The sequence below is a fragment of the Antedon mediterranea genome, chromosome 4 (genome assembly GCF_964355755.1).
Source record: "Antedon mediterranea chromosome 4, ecAntMedi1.1, whole genome shotgun sequence".
In the NCBI taxonomy this organism is placed as follows: Eukaryota; Metazoa; Echinodermata; class Crinoidea; order Comatulida; family Antedonidae; genus Antedon; species Antedon mediterranea.
Window position 1 is genome coordinate 1,638,017 of NC_092673.1, and position 20,450 is coordinate 1,658,466.

Genomic DNA, 20,450 nt, shown 5'->3' on the forward strand with positions numbered 1-20,450 from the left:
AAGACATCACGCCTTATTCCAACGCAACTTGTGACACATCAGACTCAGTCAGGTAAAAGTGTAGTTTTAGGCCCTGTTCAGACCCATGGCGTTAGACCGTTTTAGCGTACGACGCTAAAAGAATGTGTGTCTGAACAGTTGGGGATTAGCGTACAACGCGTCGTACAACGGTTGTAGCGTTGTAGTGGAAAACGGTTGATAGTACCGTTTTAGCGTACGACGCTACTGTAAGTCAACGTTGTATCCAATCAGAACGTTTCCTGGTATGACGCGAAACAAGGTTTGACCTAGGCTGACATCTTGTATCGTCAATGTGTGAGATGGATTTCAATAACAAAAAGGCCAGAATAAATAAGGCCTAACTACACTACAAATACAACTGTTACAAAGGCTACAAACTATTATCAACTGATTACCATTATATTTTCTAACAAATGACATAAATACATGCACCTTGTATTTAAACATAGGGACTACGATCCCATCCGCTTTTAGGCCTAGCTAGGCCTAGAGCCATTCACGCATTTCATTCAAGCTAAAAACTAGCGTGGGACATCAAGTCACTCATTCATACAAGGCAGACTAGACTGGACAAGTTTAATGCTGAAAACCCCCTAACTCCTAAAAAAATCAGTAAACAAACAAGGGGAGCTGTGTCCCTTTTATTAGCAAGTTAAGGGTTATTTTCAACCGACTGGACCAAAGAATATATATCTTTTTGACTGGACTGGATAGACTAATCAACAATCTTTTTTTTCTTCATCATTAATTACGAGGCCTGCTTTATTTTCGTAACAGTCAATAGCCTGGGGAAAATGTTTTTTACTACAAAATAAAAACAATAGAAACAGAAATTATTTGGCTTTACTATATTTTTCTTAAATAAATGCTGAGGTATGTTTTATTTACGGCAAGTTTTGTCATAATTGTAGGGCTGAGATCTAGGCCTATATACAGTGGAAATAATGATGAAAACACGTGGGTAAGAAGAGTACATGAATATGCAACTAGAAACAACCTGGATGACGTACTTCCGTTGTAACGATAATCGTACGCTATGGGTCTGAACACCTCGTTTTTTTCTCTGTGGTTTGTAACGTGACCTTGATAGTAACGTTGTACGCTAAAACGGTCTAACGCCATGGGTCTGAACAGGGCCTTAGTTTGGATGTTCACAAGTCATGTGGTTTTGATTGATGTAATTTCAATTCCAGATGTTATGAACAATGTTAAGACATATAACATCCACTTTCAGATATTTCAACATACTATATGCAGTATTGTATGAACATTATATTTCCCTGAACATTCTTTATTTCATGTTTTTATATAAAGTGTTTTTCTTTATTTATGATGTTGCAAAATGTATCAAGTATGTCAAGGTATTTTGTATGAAAAATATTTTATAAAGTTAATAATTATTTAAATATAAAAATTAGTTATTTCTTTTTAATGCTCTCACTTTTTTTTCTTACTAGTTGACTTTCATGAGGTATTGTTGTGGTTGTGTGTATATTTTTTCCTTTTTCCCCATCTTTTTAGAAATATAATTTAAGCAGATATTGGTACGTGACAAAAGCAGTAGAAAATACTGCAGTAAATTTTAAAAAAGAACAATAACTGTAGAAGTAAAACAGTTTAAATATAAAAAATATGGAGATATAAGAGTAACAAAGCTAATAAATATCTTGAATAAAATTTCAATTGAGTTAAAAATGTTTGATCTATAAATGTACCCACCTGTTATAAAAGTCTTCTGTTAATTTGAAGTTTAGTTATTCTCGCTTGAAGACATTTTAACAAAGTAACTTTTGTTACTCATAGTCTAATATAAACCCACAGCCTATTATAACAAAATGTAAATTTATAGACAGACAAAACATTGAATTGTGCTGTTGATTTTACTTTGTTATACGCTATATCCTTGGGTTTTGCATTGCCTATAATAAAATATTCATGCTTGCCAATTCAAGTTGAAAGTAAAAAATAGTAATACCATTTATTTCTCATTTTAAATTCATACTTAATAATAGAATAAAGAGTTATAATAGGGGATTATTATACTGGGGCAAAAAAAGCAACCCCTAAGAGAGGCAACCCTTAAATTATATATTTTAAAACGAGTATCCTATTGACTATAAACCCATATTTAAGCATATACTTAAATATATTGACCTTAAAATTAATTGTATTTATTTAATGTATTTTATTACATTTTTTAAATTGGATTTTACACATGTATGTACAGTACATACATTATTAAATATTAAAATATGAATATTCATTGGTTACAAATTTAAATATAATACTTAATAGCAGTTTTTTTATATACTACAAACAGTGTAATATTATAATACATATTTACTGTAAATGTATTATAGTAATTTATGTATGTATTTTATTATTATTTTCCTTTTATTGATTCATTTATTTACAATGTTTTGTTTGTTCATTTGATTGTTGAGTAACCATTCATTTTACTCGGAAGTACTTCTAATGATGGACGGAACGTGATGATTGTTTTTTTGGGGAGTTCCGTCAGAAAAGGAAGTTACTAACTTTTAAACCATATGATCGTATTTTAACATTTCTAAGTTGAACGGTCTGTCTTACAAATTAGCTCATTTTATTTTTTTATTTTAAACATTATTTATAACTATCAATCATGTACTGTATTGTAAATTACTTTCCTAAGCTGAATGGTTTATCTCACAAAATTTCATTTTATTTTTAAACTTCTAAATATATTAAATTATATAAATCCAAAAACAAATTATCGAAAAAGTGACAATGCTGTGGGTACTAAATCAAAACAATAAAGTAAAATAGCCAGAAAAGTTAGCAGAGCTTTCAGGCAACACTAGCCCTTCATCAGTGCAAGTGAAAGTTCTTGGACAAAGATAGATAGATAGATAAATGAAATTATATAAATATTTGTATTTGTAAATTTTAAATCATCCTCACGAACGCTGAACGTCTTGCGACGTATTTCATATAACAAAAATTCTCCAATCAGAGCGATTATTTGCTTAAGCATACACTTATTTATTTTTCTTTTCATATAATTTTCTATAATTTTTATCAATGTTGTTTTGAGTCGTCCTCTTGGTCTCATAGATTTGGATAGAGCTCTTTGCCCTGGGTTATCAGACGAAGATGAAATATAAAATACAAAATTAACAGAATGTATAAGCCAACATGTTATTACTATTAAAATTTAAAATACAATAATATTTTAACAAGTTAGATCTTTGATTTTCCACTAATTTTACCCAAAATTAATTTCTATATTCTATTTGATCTTGGCTAATAAATCTACATACAAGTACTGGGCATAAAATCATGCCAATTCCAAAACAGAGATGCCAACATTTCATTTGAATATATCATACATAAAAAAATTAGTTCAGTCAGGATAGAAAAACATTTTTATAATTCAAAGTTTAAAATCATTGGCATGTAATTATTAATTAATGATAAATCTGGTAATAGCATAATTTATAATTGAATGTGGTATTCATTTATTATCGTCATCCTGGTATTAATCGTAAAAGGTTTGTATGTAGTACCATCAGGCTAATTAATTCAACAAGTATATCTGTTCTATCTGACCTTTGAACTTTTTATGGTTGATTTTACAGTATGTTGTAAAAGCCTTCAGGATATAATTATAAAGAATATTTAATTTAGGGCAAGATTGGTAAATAACAGTTCATTAGTTTTGTTTCCAATCGTAATAAGTAAAATATTGTTGCATAATTTTGAAAATACTAGTCCAAAAAATATTTATAATATAAATTTAACAGGCATAGATAAATTTATCATAGGATTGTGGATTGTTTAAATGTTGTGTAACACATTTGTTACGATATTTAATAATTTAAAAATAAAAATTTCAATTTTAAATAGTAAATACTCTTTTTAGCGATTTCTTAAGCGCGTCCATTGTATTTTAAATCTCAATTTTTCACTTCCTGTTTATGATTGGTGTTTCCCACCAAACAAAATAATGGAATACCCCAGAATAAATTATCCTGGTAATTATATTTTAACCCTATTTAAAGAATGGAAGAGTCTAGAGTGACAAATATGCTTGTTTTAGTAGTTCTATACCTCTAACCCTTGGAACAAATTTGCTGTTTTTATCTATGTTTATAAGGGGAGTGATTCTTAATATACTTTGCTTATTATTCTGAACTATACATGGAAATATTTAGGTTGCAATGTTATTTTTTAATAATATTAATAATATCAAATAAAGTAATGACAATTTATGACATTTAAAGCATTTATATATTTATATTAAAATGAAGTATTTCAACTTAAGTTTGTTCATATTGTTTATATCAATATTCTAATAATACTATAGTATTATAGTAATAATAGTATAGATATTGATTTATATCATGATATTAAATTAACATAGTTTTATACATACAAGGAGAAAATGGAAAAATCTAATTTATGATAATATTAACATAATTTACTTGTGCCCGTATTTTTTTAAATGAATTTTATATTATTAATTAATGATACCATTCTTTGCTATTGTATGAACACATGTCATAAATTATAATTTTGTATTATATCAAAAACTGTATATTTATGTGTAAATAATGTACCTGCATCATATAGTACACATTGTCATATACATACAATAAATCAATCTTATTATACAACCAGGCTGAGTGCCAGGCTTATCAAGCTTGGGGTCAAGGTTCAAATCCAATTCTTACACAAGGACTTAATTTAATTAATAAATTACAATAGACATTGTTAATTGAAAATAATTTAATTATTTTTTAAAATTTATAACATAAACTTACAAGTTTAACAACTAGATACTTAAAACAAAGTTAAAATTTATTTTTAAATTTTCTAATAATAATATGCTTAACTTTGATAAACTTTTGAAAATTCAAAATAATGCATTTATGATTGAAATTGATAATTTATTATTTTCCTGTACACAAATATTGCACTTAAAAACAAACTATGTTTTAGTTATATTTAAGGCTAGATGCAAGTTTTAATGAATAGTGAGTCATCTAAAGGGTAGAGGGCTATAAGTTAAAGTATAAACATCTGGAGAACTGTAGATTCAGAAATAGTGTATTCATAAATATTTATAATACCGGTACTAAGAAGTACGGCAAAGGAAAATAGCAGACTTCGCAATTTAATCATTTTGTTAGTGCTAAGGCTATCTTGTTTATTTCTTTTTATTTACAAATAATTTTGTAAATTCGAATTCCAAGTTTCTCTTTTAAATATGAATAAATTATAAACTACACTACAACTAAACTACAGACTATCAAAGAATTTTAAACATAATATTAATATTAATATTATACCAATAGAAATCACATGTAAAACATTTATTATATTATTTAGTAATAATATTTCATTTCTAAAATAAACAATAATTCCTTTATTAAAAATATCTATTTGACATATTTTGTATAATCCGACGAATCATTGGCGAAATAATACTATCTATAAAGTGGACTTAATCTATTACTGTATAGTGTGTCGTTATTTATATAAGATAATGAAATCTAACTCCTCAATCGCAAGTGATTCATATTTTACCACATGCAGAGAAGCTGCTCTGTTACTGAAAATCATTGGCAATTAGAGCGAACAAAATTATGATGTATTATTTATATTGAACGCAACAGTGTTATTAACCCTGTTATGTACTTCTTCCTAGAAATGATGATTACATTTTAAACTGCAATAACATTTAGTTTTTATGCAATAATTTGTTTACAAAAATTAATTGTCAAATATTTTAAATTTTGTTTCCACTAGATATATTTTTGAATAAATTATAATATAATTATCTGATTTCTCTATAATTACTATATACAAATTTAGTACACTGTGACTTATCATCAAAGTAGGTTTCATTTTCTTTACATTAAGGCCATACATATATTTTTGTTCTTTGGTATAAAACCCACACAACATTTTTAAAGAGAGCGAGACAGATTCTGTTTAGCAGTTATTTTAATAAACAAAAATATTGTATCTGCGTTTAATTTTCTTTTTTGATAGACTTGATAGATCGAGTTTGATTTAGGTACAGTACCTGTAATTACCTGTGGATTATCTTTAAATTAATACACTACCCTTTGACCTTTAATTCCTATTGTTACTTTTGTGATGATAATGAGTTACTGATTCCAATACATGACGGAGCATTCACATAAAAAACAAAACCCTCTATTGTATGTTTGCCAGAGTTTAGTTGCCACTGCTTTATTTCTTTTGTGTAAGTTTATATAATTACATACATTTAGAAAAAAAATTTGTGAATGTTCAGATAAAGTTTTAATTTAATAAATAACATTCCCTATCATCAAATAAAAATATTTTAAATTTGGTTTCCACTAGATATTTTTTAATATATCATATACAGTAGTATAATTAAAGCCCCATTCCCTACGTTTTTTAGATCTAATTTAAGATCACAAACTATATTTAATGTAAAAATAATACTATATGGTCCTATTGCGATAACTTTTTTCGTCTTTAAACGGTTCAAAATGTGAAAAATAAGTCGATTCTAATAATTATAGCGGCCCGCTATAAATCCCAAAATGCATTGCGCGCGGATTGATATTTTTGTTTTTCACCTGTAATTCGCCCACTTTTCGATCGATCGTGAGGCCAAAACAAATGGAAGACTCCTAACTTTTCAGCGAAAATACCGGGTTTTCCCCAATTTGTATCAACGGAGTCTGGCAAAAATAGAAAGACAATTAATGCAGCAACTATACAACGTCAGGCTAGGTATATAGCTCGCGTACGATGTTCGTACGTTACCGATGTTTACCAGCTAGGCCTACAAAACTAAGCCTAGCTAGGCTAGGCCTAAGACCGTCCACGAGAGGTCGATCGCCGCGAGCTACTTAGGTAGTGCATTGTTTCTCACTTTTTATCATAATTTACCATAAAACGTACATTTAAGACAAGGAATGACATGGTTTAATGTTTTTAAAGTGATATATATGTATTATTTTCCAAAAAACGTCCAAAATTGCAGGGAAGGGGTCTTTAACTGATTTCTCTATAGAGTATACATATTTATTGCACTGTGACTTAAGTAGGTTTCATTCTGTTAATTAGGCATAGAAGAAATTCTGAACCACTCAGAAATTAAATAATTTGTTTAAACAAAGATGAGGAAACCTGTGAGAATGTCAAAAAAAGCTGTCCCAACCAAGATTCGAACCTGGAACCTTCTATCGTTTGCGTCAATATTCTCTATTTCCTTTCAGTTACCATAATGTATTCTTCTTTCTTTTTTAGTATATAAATTATAACATTTTTTTTTTATGAAGATACTTTAACCTGAATTTTATTTGTATTTTTGGTAAATTTTAAGTTCTTCTTAGAAAGTGTACAATACATGATTGAATAGAGATCAGAATTTCATAACAAGGGAATTGTTCCCTGTCGCCAGAAGCAGGTATTGTTGAAATGCTTGAATTTCCTCCAAATAATGAAAGTGAAGGATTATATTGGTATTTATTATCCATTGAGACTTGGCCTTCAAATTATAGTAGTACATGTTAGGAAGTATCACAGGTTTCATATCATCTCATGTTGACAGCATTTATATCTTCTTCAGACTACTTCTTACAGCACTTCCTCATTCTTTATTACACAATGCAAATTTTAAAAACATCACACATTTTAAAACAATAAAGAATCAAAACTCAGCCTGTCCGGAGATTCCTGACAATGATAAACTCTGAACTTAAGCCTTTAATAAATTTTAAATTAAAAATTAGAATTTAAAAAAAAAGAAAGTTGAAATTTATTAAAATTAATTGTGAAATTTTAAATTTATCCTTAGTGTGTAAAACTAAAAAATATGCAGAATGTTATTTCAGCATTTGAGTTGATTTATTTCAATTTACGAAATAAAGAGTGGGAGTATTGTCTGAGTATAAATCAATTATTTAATTTTACCGCATTGTTATGTCTGAATATCATTTTAATCAAAATACACAAGTTATTTTTGATGTGGAAATTCATGTTGAATATCATATATATATTTTAATAATCCGTCTAAATTATATTTACTGAATTAAATACTAAATTGTGTACTAAACTTTAAATGATTAATTCAATATTTGCAGTTTAGTAAACTTAGGTCAATGTTTACTAGACTCAAACTTGTACTAATACTTAGTTAAGGTTGTTAAAATAAAAGAAACAATATTTCATAATATTTTATACAGTACGACAAACTACCTGAAGAAAAAATGTTAAATTTTGACTCATTAGAGAAATTAAATTGAATCCAAGAACAAACTTAATTTCATTTGCATAAATTAAATTTAAACCTCAATCACTGACTGTCAACCAGTATTTGTTTTGTTTGTTTGTTTGCACAGTGTTAGTTGTTCTCCGCTGCAGTAATTTTACGACATTTTTATACATTATTTAAGAAAGAATAAAAAGTTTGTATATTTCGTTAAGAGTATCTCAGCAGTGTTTTTCACTCGTGACTCACTTGCTGACTAGTTGCCAGGAAATTTTATATAAATGGCAAATTATTTGAAATGTTTGTTGTTACATCTGATGCATCATATCCAGATGTGCATTTGTCTAGCTTTTAATTTATTTTAATCACAAAAGAGCAAACTTAATTTTGAATTCATTTTAATGTTTTCTACTTTCCAGTGCATTATTAATTCAATTTTATTCAACTGCAGTCAATAAGGCATGAATATATCGATCTTATTCATGAACTGTTGTATATTTTTATATATTTTTGCATAATTGTATGTTCTGTTTTATCATAGAGATAATATCTCTCTATCGTATTATGTTATCAATAAACTTTGGCCAATTTTATGTATGACTCTGAATCTGAACCAGTACAGTACATTTTATGCAAATCAATGATAATACTTATTTTTATACACAGACACTTAACTGAACCATAAGTTGGTTTCAATAAGGCGGTGCTCAAAAGAAAAACACAAAAGCTTGTGCTTGTTATAGAAAAGAAAACTAGTAAACTATTGTAAACATTAACTACCTAAAGTACTTACAGTAAACAAAATTATAAAAATGTTCTCACAATTAAAATGGAATAAAATAATAAAAAGATACCATTAATAATAATAAAAAATATAAAATTAAGTACATAAATAATAAAAAATTTTTAATAAATAAATTTTGTTTAAATTCTTTTAGGATGAAGTCGTAGCTAACCATAATAAAGTAGTATTAAAATTACACGACCTTCTTCAATGGATATGTGAGGACCTTATCTGGCCGAACGGCACTGATACATTATGCTATGAAAAACATTCCACGAAGGAGGACTGTAGTCAACTGTGGATTTCAAGTGGACTGAATTTCCAAGAGGTTAAAAAATGCAAACTAGAGATTGGTAGGTTGGGCATATTATTACTCATTTAATTGTATGTCAAAATATTTTTTCTGTATTTGCTGAAAAACTATTTAAAACAAGAAATATTTCTTACAAAAAAACGCTTGTTTTAATTATTGTTCTTCAGAAATAGTGAATATCAATTATTTTTGTTTAACAATTTGCTGAAAAACTATTTAAAAAAAAGCTGATATTAAGTACCCTTTTAAATAACCACAAATTGTTGTTATAATGACAACATTAAACATTCATCAGTCACAATTAATGTAATCAATTTAAAAATAATGATCAAATACAGTCTACATATTGATCAATTGCTAGAAAATTGAAACAAAACTGACAAATTTACAAAATAGTTAGTTCTTTGGATTTTGTTATCAAATGAGCACATTCCAAACAGCAAGTAAAACATGATTGATGTTGTCAGTGTGAGCACTCTGCTACTTGTGATTAAAATATGACCTTAGGTCGAATGTTATGCATGAGTGGGTTTGATATACTGTACCATACCTCTGTACACTGTTGCCCATTAGCTATGCTATCTACATGCATTTCATGATTTAATTTAATCTCTGATTAATTTTCTAGAAATTAATGCTTATTTTTTTACTTGTTCATTTCCTTTTGTGTTAGAGTTCACATTAATTAATTTCTTATAGGGTAATTTTTACAAAATAGTTTATTTAAAAATGTTTTGAAATTAATTGGTATTAAAATAAATGAATAAAATTAAAAGAAAATGATACAATGAAGTGAACAAAATATTACAGTATTTGAATGAAAATTAAATGAACAATAAATAAATGACACATCACTGTCAAAAATATTTTCAAAGGTGGTGATATATCAATACTGAATATCTCTATTATCATTGTCCCTTTAAGTGTCAAGTATCATGACATTATTATATGAAGTTAAAAGTTTCTTTTTAAAAAACAACATATGAAAGGATGTGTAAAATATGATTGCAAATTAACTGACAAAGATTGTTTTAATAGATTAAAGTTTTTGATTTTAAAATTATGAGTCATCAGAAGTGAATCAGTTTATTTTGATTAAATAAATAAAATTAAAACAATTTTGAAATGGAAATATGGTTGTCATTTGTAACCTATTGGCATAGCAACACCTGTGATTTGAACTTTGACATTGGAACCAAAATAAATCACATGGTATTGAATGAAACCTTTTAATAATTAGCCACACCCATGTGGTCACATGACTTTGATTGATGTTATTGGCAGACTGCTTCCTGTTGCTGAGGCAATATGATATATAATTTGTGCAAACACTTCTTATCAGAGTCCCACTCAAGATATACAAACTGCCAGATAATAAAATATGAATAATTAGGTAAATTGTTAAAGTTATAACCTTTTTTGGCTCTACTATAATTTAATAGAGGCAAAAAATGGGGAATATTATTAATATTAGGGAGTTATTATTTCAAATTGCATATTAATCAAGAATTTGTTTTAGCATTATCACATAAATATTCATTTTATGGTATTTTATTAACAAACATCTTCACAGTAAATTGAATTGCTAACTTGGGTTAAAAAAAAGAAATCACTTACACATACAGTAACAAAGCCTATTCAAATAAAAGATTCAAAACTTGTTAAAATGCCAGTCAAGTAATAGTTGTATACAAATATATTTATTCATCAAACAAACTAATAGTATTATGATTCAAGAAATGATAAAATAAACTGTCCACAAAGCAGAATGTGTTAAAAAAAACTTAACAATTAAATTTACTAAACTACTGTATACCAATTCTGTATTTTTTCGTCATTTATTTCATAGAAAAATATGAAAATAAAAGCGATATTTTGTGTTGGTATTTTCTTCATATTTCTCCTTACAGTAATATAGTTTTTGTCCTTGGTTTTTAATTATACTCTTTCTATACCTTAATTAATAAGCCTGTTTATTTAATAAAGAAGGTTTTTTGCCCTGAAACTATTTACCAAGAACCTTGACATAGGCAAGTTATAAACAAATGAAATACATTAATTTAAACCTATTCTGCCTACTGCATGACTGTACTACTGTAGTCACTGGAAATATATATAGTTAAAGATGTATTGTCCCCTGAAAAAAATAATTTGTTAAAATTTTTGTGGAATATGTCATTTTAATATCACATAAAAGTCATCCACTTTGAACAAACATTTTTAAAATCTGTAATTTAAAGCAATAAAATAGTCAAAATTGGCTGCCAGCCAATGGGTTTTTGGTTGAATTTGCGAGTAAATACATTTTATGGTTTGTGGTCCAACATTAGTTTCCAAACATCCAGAACTTGTATATTGTTTGCCCCCACATTTATTTATTTAATTTTTTTCCCTAAATGTCTTGATTTGATTGTGATTTTGTTATATTGTAATACTGAAAGTATAAAGACAATATGATTATTGGTTTCTTAATGTTTCTAAATATTATTACAGACTGGAAGAGATTTTGTTTCTGATCATGTTCTGTCTAAATGTGTCTAATCAGATCATGTTCCTCATGAATATTCATAACCTTGTGTTTCTCATGAATATTCATAACCTTGTGTTCCTCATGAATATTCATAACATTGTGTTTCTCATGAATATTCATTATCTTATGTTTCTCAATCTCATGAATATTAATAATCTCTATTGTTCTTATGATTATTAATAATTTGATGCACACTAACTGAAAGTAATATTATTTAATTCCTTTAAGAAAATATATTGGAACTTGAAATTATATAAAAGTGACAATTAAACGGAAGCGCAGTTGAGCAAAGAATTTAGTTTATGAAATGAACAAACGATCATGGAAATCATAAAATCAAAGTGATAAATGGTAGTGGATTCAAAAGTCTTAAAACAGTGTCTTCATTTAGGGATCACCTCATATTTCTTTCATCGTCACTTTATTTAAATAACCATTTATTAACTAACAATTTGACTAGTTTGATAAACAGACTGGTGACTAAATTGTAAAACAGCCTGTTGCAAAAATTCACGCTTCAATTCAATAAAAAAGTTCATAAAGTAACAAATTCACACTTCAATCAAAAAGTTCATGAAAACTAACATTTTGCGTTCGCTTTGTAGGAATTGAATGGCCTATGTTAGATTTTTTTGCGAGGCACTTGAGAGAATAATAAACATTTTGATTTGTGTTTTTTAAATGATTGAATGATACATTGCACACCTGTTGGGAAGCTGTACTAATGTTGAATAAAAAAAATTGTATATTAAATTATTGTTGTAAGTAATAACATAGCAAAGGTGTGGAATTAATTATGTTCATTGATGGAGCCAAAACACCACCCCCCCCCCCCACCACCCCCAGTAATATAATAATAATAATATTAATATCCTGGATTTATATAGCGTCTTATGTTGTGAAACCTCTAAGCGCTGAACATTATTATCCCAGTCATTTTTTTGGGATCAAACACGTATGGAAACATACTCCCATAATGCAGCTAGTAATCAGCGCAAAGTTGTGTCTTGATCTAACTGGGAACACTCGTCCAAAGTGTAGTTGAATTTTCGAGCCAGAGTGCTTGACGGAATAAAATAATTTGAAATTAAAAGCTGTCATTTTATTTACAGAAACTAAAGAGACACAAGAAAGACCAAGAGTTCATATTGTGAGCTACCCTAAATACTGTCGCTACAAAGCGGTTCTAAAAAGAATTGAGAATACGCCCGAGAGGATGCTGACCGATTCTTATGTGACGGTGTTAGGTGGAATCGTGATGCCGTATAAGAACACAAAACTTTTATTCTGTAGGGACACTACGGATATTCCTAGTCTTATTAATCATAATAAGATATGTGATGAATTAGGTAAGTAGGCGTACAGCCTCAAACAATCCTTGCCATAAATAGTAAAAAAAAAATATGAATAGAAAGTGAATTTAAGAATGCATTATCAATTCAGTAAATGAATGTTTGGTTTCTGAGTCTGATTTCTGAACTGTACTGTACCTTAAATAGGTAAATTCAGGACTAACATGCCAAACTTACCTCGATAAACCAACATAGGCCATTTCCCTTCCAAGGAGGTAAAAAAACTTTGCACACCCCTGACAATGGTACCATCACCTTGCCTTCAGGTGGGCAAAACTGCCCATGCATATCTTACCATCTACTGAACACTTGTCTAAACCTCTGTCTACACTATCAAACTAGTTTGACAAAAAAAGTGTGATGTGGCCAGATATGGTAGTGATATGCTTACCTACGGTAGTGATATGACATCATCAGGTTCATATATGGGTATATCACATTTTTTTGTCACATAAGGTTTGATAGTGTAGACAGAGCTTAAGTGAAATTTAGGATAAAAAGGGTCTTAAATTTTGTGTTTTTACATACATTTTCAATCATTTTCAGCACCAAATTTGAAAGGCAGGCCAAGAAAAAAGCGTACACTAACCAAGGGATCAAGTGTGGACGAGGATTATGAACCTGTATTTAATGGGAATAGCAGTAAAGAAAATGACATTAATAAGGTAAACAGTGTCATAGTATGTATAAACAAACATTTTGATAACAACTCTTGACACATCATTAATTCTCAAAGTCAATAAATGAGTTAAGCTCGGTCTACACTATCAAACTAGTTTGACAAAAAAGTGTGATGTGCCCAAATATGGTAGTGGTGTGCTTAAATATGGTAGTGATATGACATCATCATGTCCATATATAGGCACATACCATGTTTTTGTCACATAAAGTTTGATAGTGTAGACAGAGCTTAACTCATTTATTTACTTTGAGAGTTAATGATGTGTGTGGCTAGAAGAGAACATTCAGAGTTCTAAGAAAAATATCTACCAGTTACAATTTATCTAGAATTTTTACCAATGATTGTTTTTCAGGTTAAAAAGAGACTTCTGAAGGTGAAGGACAGACGCATCAGACCGAAGGTAAAGATTACACCAAGAATAAACAAAGTTAATGAAGAGGCGATGTTCCTTGCTGATTTAAAGAAATTCATGAATGTTGAGAAGAAACCGATTGATAGAATACCACACCTTGGATTCAAACAAAGTTAGTAAATAAATTACTTAACTAACTGGTTTAAAAACCAAACCGATTGGTGTAAGCACCAAACCGATTGGTGTAAGCACCAAACTAACTGGTTTAAAGACCAAACTGACCGGTGTAAGCACCAAACCGATTGGTGTAAGCACCAAACTAACTGGTTTAAAGACCAAACTGACCGGTGTAAGCACCAAACTAACTAGTTTAAAGACCAAACTGACCGGTGTAAGCACCAAACCAACTAGTTTAAAGACCAAACTGACCGGTGTAAGCACCAAACTAACTGGTTTAAAGACCAAACTGACCGGTGTAAACATTATACTAACTAATGTTAGCACCAAACTAACTGGTGTAAGGACTAACTGATTGGTGTAAGCACCAAACTAACTGGTGTAAGCACCAAACTAACTGGTGTAAGCACCAAACTAACTGGTGTAAGCACCAAACTAACTGGTTTAAGGACCAAAAGAATTGTTACTTAACATAATCTTTTCACTCTTCCTTTGTCTTTAGTTGACTTGTTCCTGTTCTACAATGAAGTAAAGAAACTTGGAGGCTATGATGCTGTCTGTGATCAAAGAAAATGGAAAGTAATGTATGATGTGTTAGGAGGAAATCCTGGAAGCACCAGTGCTGCTACTTGTACAAGGAGACATTATGAAAGGTATGACGTTATCCACTGGCATACTGCTCATATCATTACGTTATGACATATGCACCTATGAAATCTAATTGGTTGATCTTTCAACTCATGAAAATATTCTCTCCATTCAACTCATGAAAATATTCTCTCCATTCAACTCATATAAACATTCATTATTTTGTAACTATCAGCCAAAGTTGTTGTCATGGCAGTGTTGTCGTTGGCATATGTTTAAGTAATGTTATTGTCAGATCCTAGTACTATAATAACATGTGGTTAGCCTAATTTTGCAGAGGTATTCTTTAGTAAAAATATCACTTGTTTGTGCATGCTGTACCTATTGACCAATTCTCTCTTTCTAGACTGTTGTTGGCCTACGAAAGACATGTCAAAGGAGACTTGGTAATCACTCCAACACAAAAGCAGAAGAAATTATCATGTAGTAGGGAAACACCAAAGCTCTCCATGTCTATCGACATCCAGAAACAAGATGAAACCAAGACACAGATTGTGACCGACACTCAAACCCAAAACAAAACCCAAATCCAAACCAAGATAGAGACCTTGAAACCAGTAGTAAAACCAATTCAAAGACCTGCAAAACCAAAGGTTAAGAGACCAAGAGCAAAGATGTTAAAAGACCATGTAAGGGAAATGGAGGAGAGGAAACGACTAGAAGCATTAAAGGCCCAGGTAGGCATTGAGAAATTAAAATTAAGTTCCTGTACAAACCATGACTTAAGCTCTGTCTACACTATCAAACTTATGTGACAAAACAATGTGATGTGTCCAAATATGGTAGTGATATGACATGATGTCCATGTTTGGGCACATCACATAAGGTTTGATATTGTAGACAAGGCTTTAGAAAAGATTATCATTTGTAGGAGGTATGGAACGCCACCAGCAGCAGAATGGCTTTAGCAGATAACACATTAATTAGTATTGTTATCTTTCTTAATTTCATTGTTCCATTTTCTTTTGTAATTTCAGCAACTTGCTTTTCTACAAAATAATAAACCTGTGAGTCAAAACAACATGGCCATCGTACAAGTAAAATCTGAGAGTCAAGCCATTGCAATAACTCCAGTTCAAGCCTCTATGCAACTTCAAAATACCCCAGCACTAGCATTAGCTGCAGCATCAGCCCCGGAAAAGACTGAAACTTCAATAATTTCACAACCTTCTTATCCCATCCTAAAATGTATGAGTCCGACGCCACTTTTTGCAACCATCAAGCAAGAAGGGCAAGCAGCGACTGTTCATACAATCCCGAACCCGGGCATTCAATTTATAAACGCATTTCAACCTGTCAAGCACGAAGTGGACAAACCAATTTCCGCTGCGAATGTTTCTGGAAAGAGTCAAGCAACTACATCGCGAGCTTCTGTTATTCAGCATACGCATAAAAAAGAGGAATTGTCAGATAAACCTGGTATGGTACAGCAGTGTGATCTTATTCTAAGGCAAAAAGCTACTTCTCAAATCAAGGTTGAGAATGAAAGCAAAGACTGTCCAAGTAAACCTCAAGTTGTATCAAGTTCACCAGAGGATACCATCATTATAACACCTAGATTAATATCACCAATGTTGTATATGCATCCACAAATGATGCTTACGCCCAATCAACAAATTGCTCTTATGCAAAACAATTGTACCCAAATGTTACAGTCGCAGTACAACCATCCCCAATTTAGAATGGACACCGATAAACACACAGCACACGTACGTAATGGGTCGGTAGCAAATCACGTTTACAGTGTTCCAGAACAGGACGAACCATGTGATCTTAGTCTTCCTAAAAAGAGAAAAACTTCGGAAACGAATGTGAAACTCGTTAGATCTACAAATAATGTACATCATCCAAGTAACAACCGTCGAAATGAGAGTAGCGTACGCTCTAAGCATAGCAAACATGCTGATAGGCACTTTCATAAAACACACAAATATAAAATGACCCCTGATTCACGAGGATCGATAACACAAGGTGTAATCGATAGTAGGAAGCGACCAACACTTCCAAATAGTCAAATTTCGCCATTGAAAGGAGCGCAAGCTGAATCGTCAAGATTCACTATGCCACAGGTTCCTACATTGACTTTCAACCCGCTTACTGGGCTAGTGGAAGGAACACAAAATAACAACCTTGTCTTCCCAGATATCAAATCACCTCTTCTAGCCACACCTATGCCTAGGTTCATATCTGGACCGTTGATGAACCCACAGCTTCTGCAAGCTCGACATGACCCAACTGCCACATTTCCGGACTATCTACGACAAAGAATGTTTCTACCTCCTTTCACAAGTGCTAGCCTTGTCACATCGACACGGGTTCCCTCTGATGCAAAGCAAAGCCCAGTTTACAGGGCATAGTACATTTTTAGTAGATCTGCACAGCAGATACACACCAGACCAAATGCATAAAGAGGAATATGCTTACCATACTGGCATTAGTAAGGTTTGGTATTAAAGTTATGTGGTATAGTACAGGCCTAGTATGCATCTGTATTGTCACTTATGTTATCAGAGCCTAGACATAGTACAGGCTTGTATATTAAAACCTATATTATACTTAGGCAAATATAGAACATAGTACAATACAGAGCATATTAATAGGCACGAAGTATTGTACTATATAGTGGGTGTATAATTATGTTCATATAATGTATAGTACATGCTTATATTCAAATCTAGAACAGAGTACAATACTAAGAGTGTTGTAAAAATTCTTGTATGGGTATATACTTCTGTTCATATAACTTTGTATATACTGTATCACTATGTAAATAAAATGGTTGCCAATTCCTTCCTAGTATGTTTGTAAACAATAAACTATGCATTCCAAGTGTATATTATTAAACTAAAACAAAAACAATTAAACAAACTAATTATATTAATGCTCAGAAGTAAGATACACCATGTAATATGTAATAAAACAACATTAAATTACAAATGTTATTTATGAAAAAATGTATAAATTTGCATAATGCTATTTATGAAAAAAATAAATTACATAAATATTATTTTGAAAAACTAAATTATATTATGTTATTTATGAAAAAAACGTATTATTACACAATATTATTTATTATTTACAGATATATTGTAATTTTTAAAATGAATTATATTAACTTTTTTGTTGAATTACTTTACGTTATTCATATGCCATGCATGTTTTACTGTATTTAGGCCCCATACATGTTTACAGAATCACACCAGTATCCACAGTCTACACATATTTGACTGCTCTATGATGCCAGTTTGAAAATGAACATAATGGCATCACATTCTGTTTAAAATGAATTTTTTATCAGGTTTTAAGAGAGTATTTATATGCAAAAAGCTAAGTCTTCCACTAAGTTCTCTCCATTCAAAGTGTTTTATAATTGGAGTTATACAGTTGTCATTTTGTATAAAATGAGGTATAGAATTGCCTTATACACATACTGTAATAGAGAGCTTTTGATTTGTGATGATCTAACAATTCATTTATTGTTGAAATGTAGGAACATTGGATGACGTCAATTCTCACTCAATTCCTCCGCACAGGTTGGGATTCTATGTGCAGGTGAGAACACAATGTGCATAGGCCCTTGGTGGTTGTAAATTGAAAGATCTCATATACGTCATGACAATTATTTTAATAGTAGTGTGTTAAACAGAACATAATGTTCATTTTATAATATGAATTAGAAGTGGAATTAATGATATTTTGTGCCTTAAATTTGTAATATTGATGACATCACATAAATAGGACCAATAAATTCAAGCAATAATACAGCTATCTATCTATGTTTGATGAAAATACCAAAATACTGACATATGCAAGTTTGTCTTCCAAGTATAGAATAAATAAAAGAGTGTACCACATACACAATGGTGTATAGATAAAAAAAGTTTTATATATATAATTGTTTATATAATATTAACAATATTATGTTCTATATCTAGTTGATATAGTTACTGTATGGAGTTAAGCTCTGTCTGCACTATTAAACTTTTTGGGACAACAAAATGTGATGTGTTCATATATGGACATGAAAATACATATTTGGGCATATCACCACCATATTTGAGGACATCAAACTTTATGCGACAAAAAAAAATGGGATGTGCCCATATGAAAATAAAGATACTTATTTGAGCATATCACCACCATATTTGGGCACATCAAACTAGTTTGATAGTGTAGACAGAGCTTTAGTTTGCATTTTAATATTTGCCATACATGGTGCTTTCATAATTGACAATACTGTCTTCCATTGTAATTATGCAGGTTTGGTATTTTACATATTCAATCCGGTACATAATATCTATGCTTGTTTTGTGTATCCATGCTATCTAGCCTTGCAACAGATAGGCCTACAGTTTAATGCCTAGCAGATAAATGGCAACAAACATTGTATATTATGTTAACTATTGTTGGTTTAACCATGGTATAATCTAAGGCTTATTTAGGGAAACAAAATCCATTATTGATGTTTGCCTATGAAAATTCAAATATTTACTAAGTGCCTTAAATCGCCTGTGTGTGGCTTAAAAAAAAATTATAGTTTTGTTATTTTTATAGAAATGTAGTAATTCATATATTATTAAACATTTTTATTAACTTTATGTTAAAATGAAAAATGTTCTGGTCTTTTTTCATTGTAGTTTAATAAATTTTTTAAACTTTCATTTCTTTTTCAATTGAAGAATTGCCAATAAATTGTTTAGTTCCATGTTTTTTTTTTTGGTATTGAAAAAAAAAAGTATATATATAAAACAATACATAATATAACAATTTAGATTGTCTTCCATACACGAAGCTAAATATGTAAACACATTTGATGTATAGTATAAATGCACCATATGTATGTTTTCATCAGTATTTTTAAAATTTAATTTTGGGAAATGCTTATCAAGTTGTTTATCTATGCAATAATAATAATAATATAACATGTTATATCTTCATCATTGTATTATTTCCAATATCCACCACTATATTGCTATGTGTGTACATTTGTATACTCATATGTACTTATAAACATAATTAAATTTATAGCATTTTGAAAACACTCGTTACTTTTCATGAGTCTTCTTTTCCTTCTCTCACATCAGTAATTGTGGATAAATGTCTCTTACAAAACAATCAGAAGTATAAGACCAAACAGGTGCTAAACAACTATTCTAGCAGTGGTGTAATGGCTAAGAGCACTCTTGGCAGGGCTTAGAGGAAGAAAGCTTGCTTTAAAATACACCCAAAAAGGCTAAAAACGGCAGAAGCCTCCAGCATTAGAGGGCCTTTTAGAGACCTTAAACCAGGGGCATTTGGTCTCTGCGTTACGCCTATGCTAGTTGATCAACC

At 30.1% G+C, this 20,450-nt stretch overlaps 1 protein-coding gene across 1 annotated transcript in view; it reads left to right on the forward strand.

Annotated features, from left to right (window-relative positions):
* Nucleotides 1-20,161, forward strand: part of LOC140046151 (uncharacterized) — a 28,187-nt gene extending 8,026 nt beyond the window's left edge. The window contains exons 3-9 of the mRNA XM_072090697.1: nt 9,220-9,418; nt 13,021-13,257; nt 13,807-13,925; nt 14,295-14,466; nt 14,974-15,124; nt 15,466-15,796; nt 16,097-20,161. Of these exons, the coding sequence (XP_071946798.1) occupies nt 9,220-9,418; nt 13,021-13,257; nt 13,807-13,925; nt 14,295-14,466; nt 14,974-15,124; nt 15,466-15,796; nt 16,097-17,476 (2,589 nt within the window). The 3' untranslated portion in view covers nt 17,477-20,161. The remainder of the gene's footprint in view (nt 1-9,219; nt 9,419-13,020; nt 13,258-13,806; nt 13,926-14,294; nt 14,467-14,973; nt 15,125-15,465; nt 15,797-16,096) is intronic.
* Nucleotides 20,162-20,450: the final 289 nt, after the last annotated feature.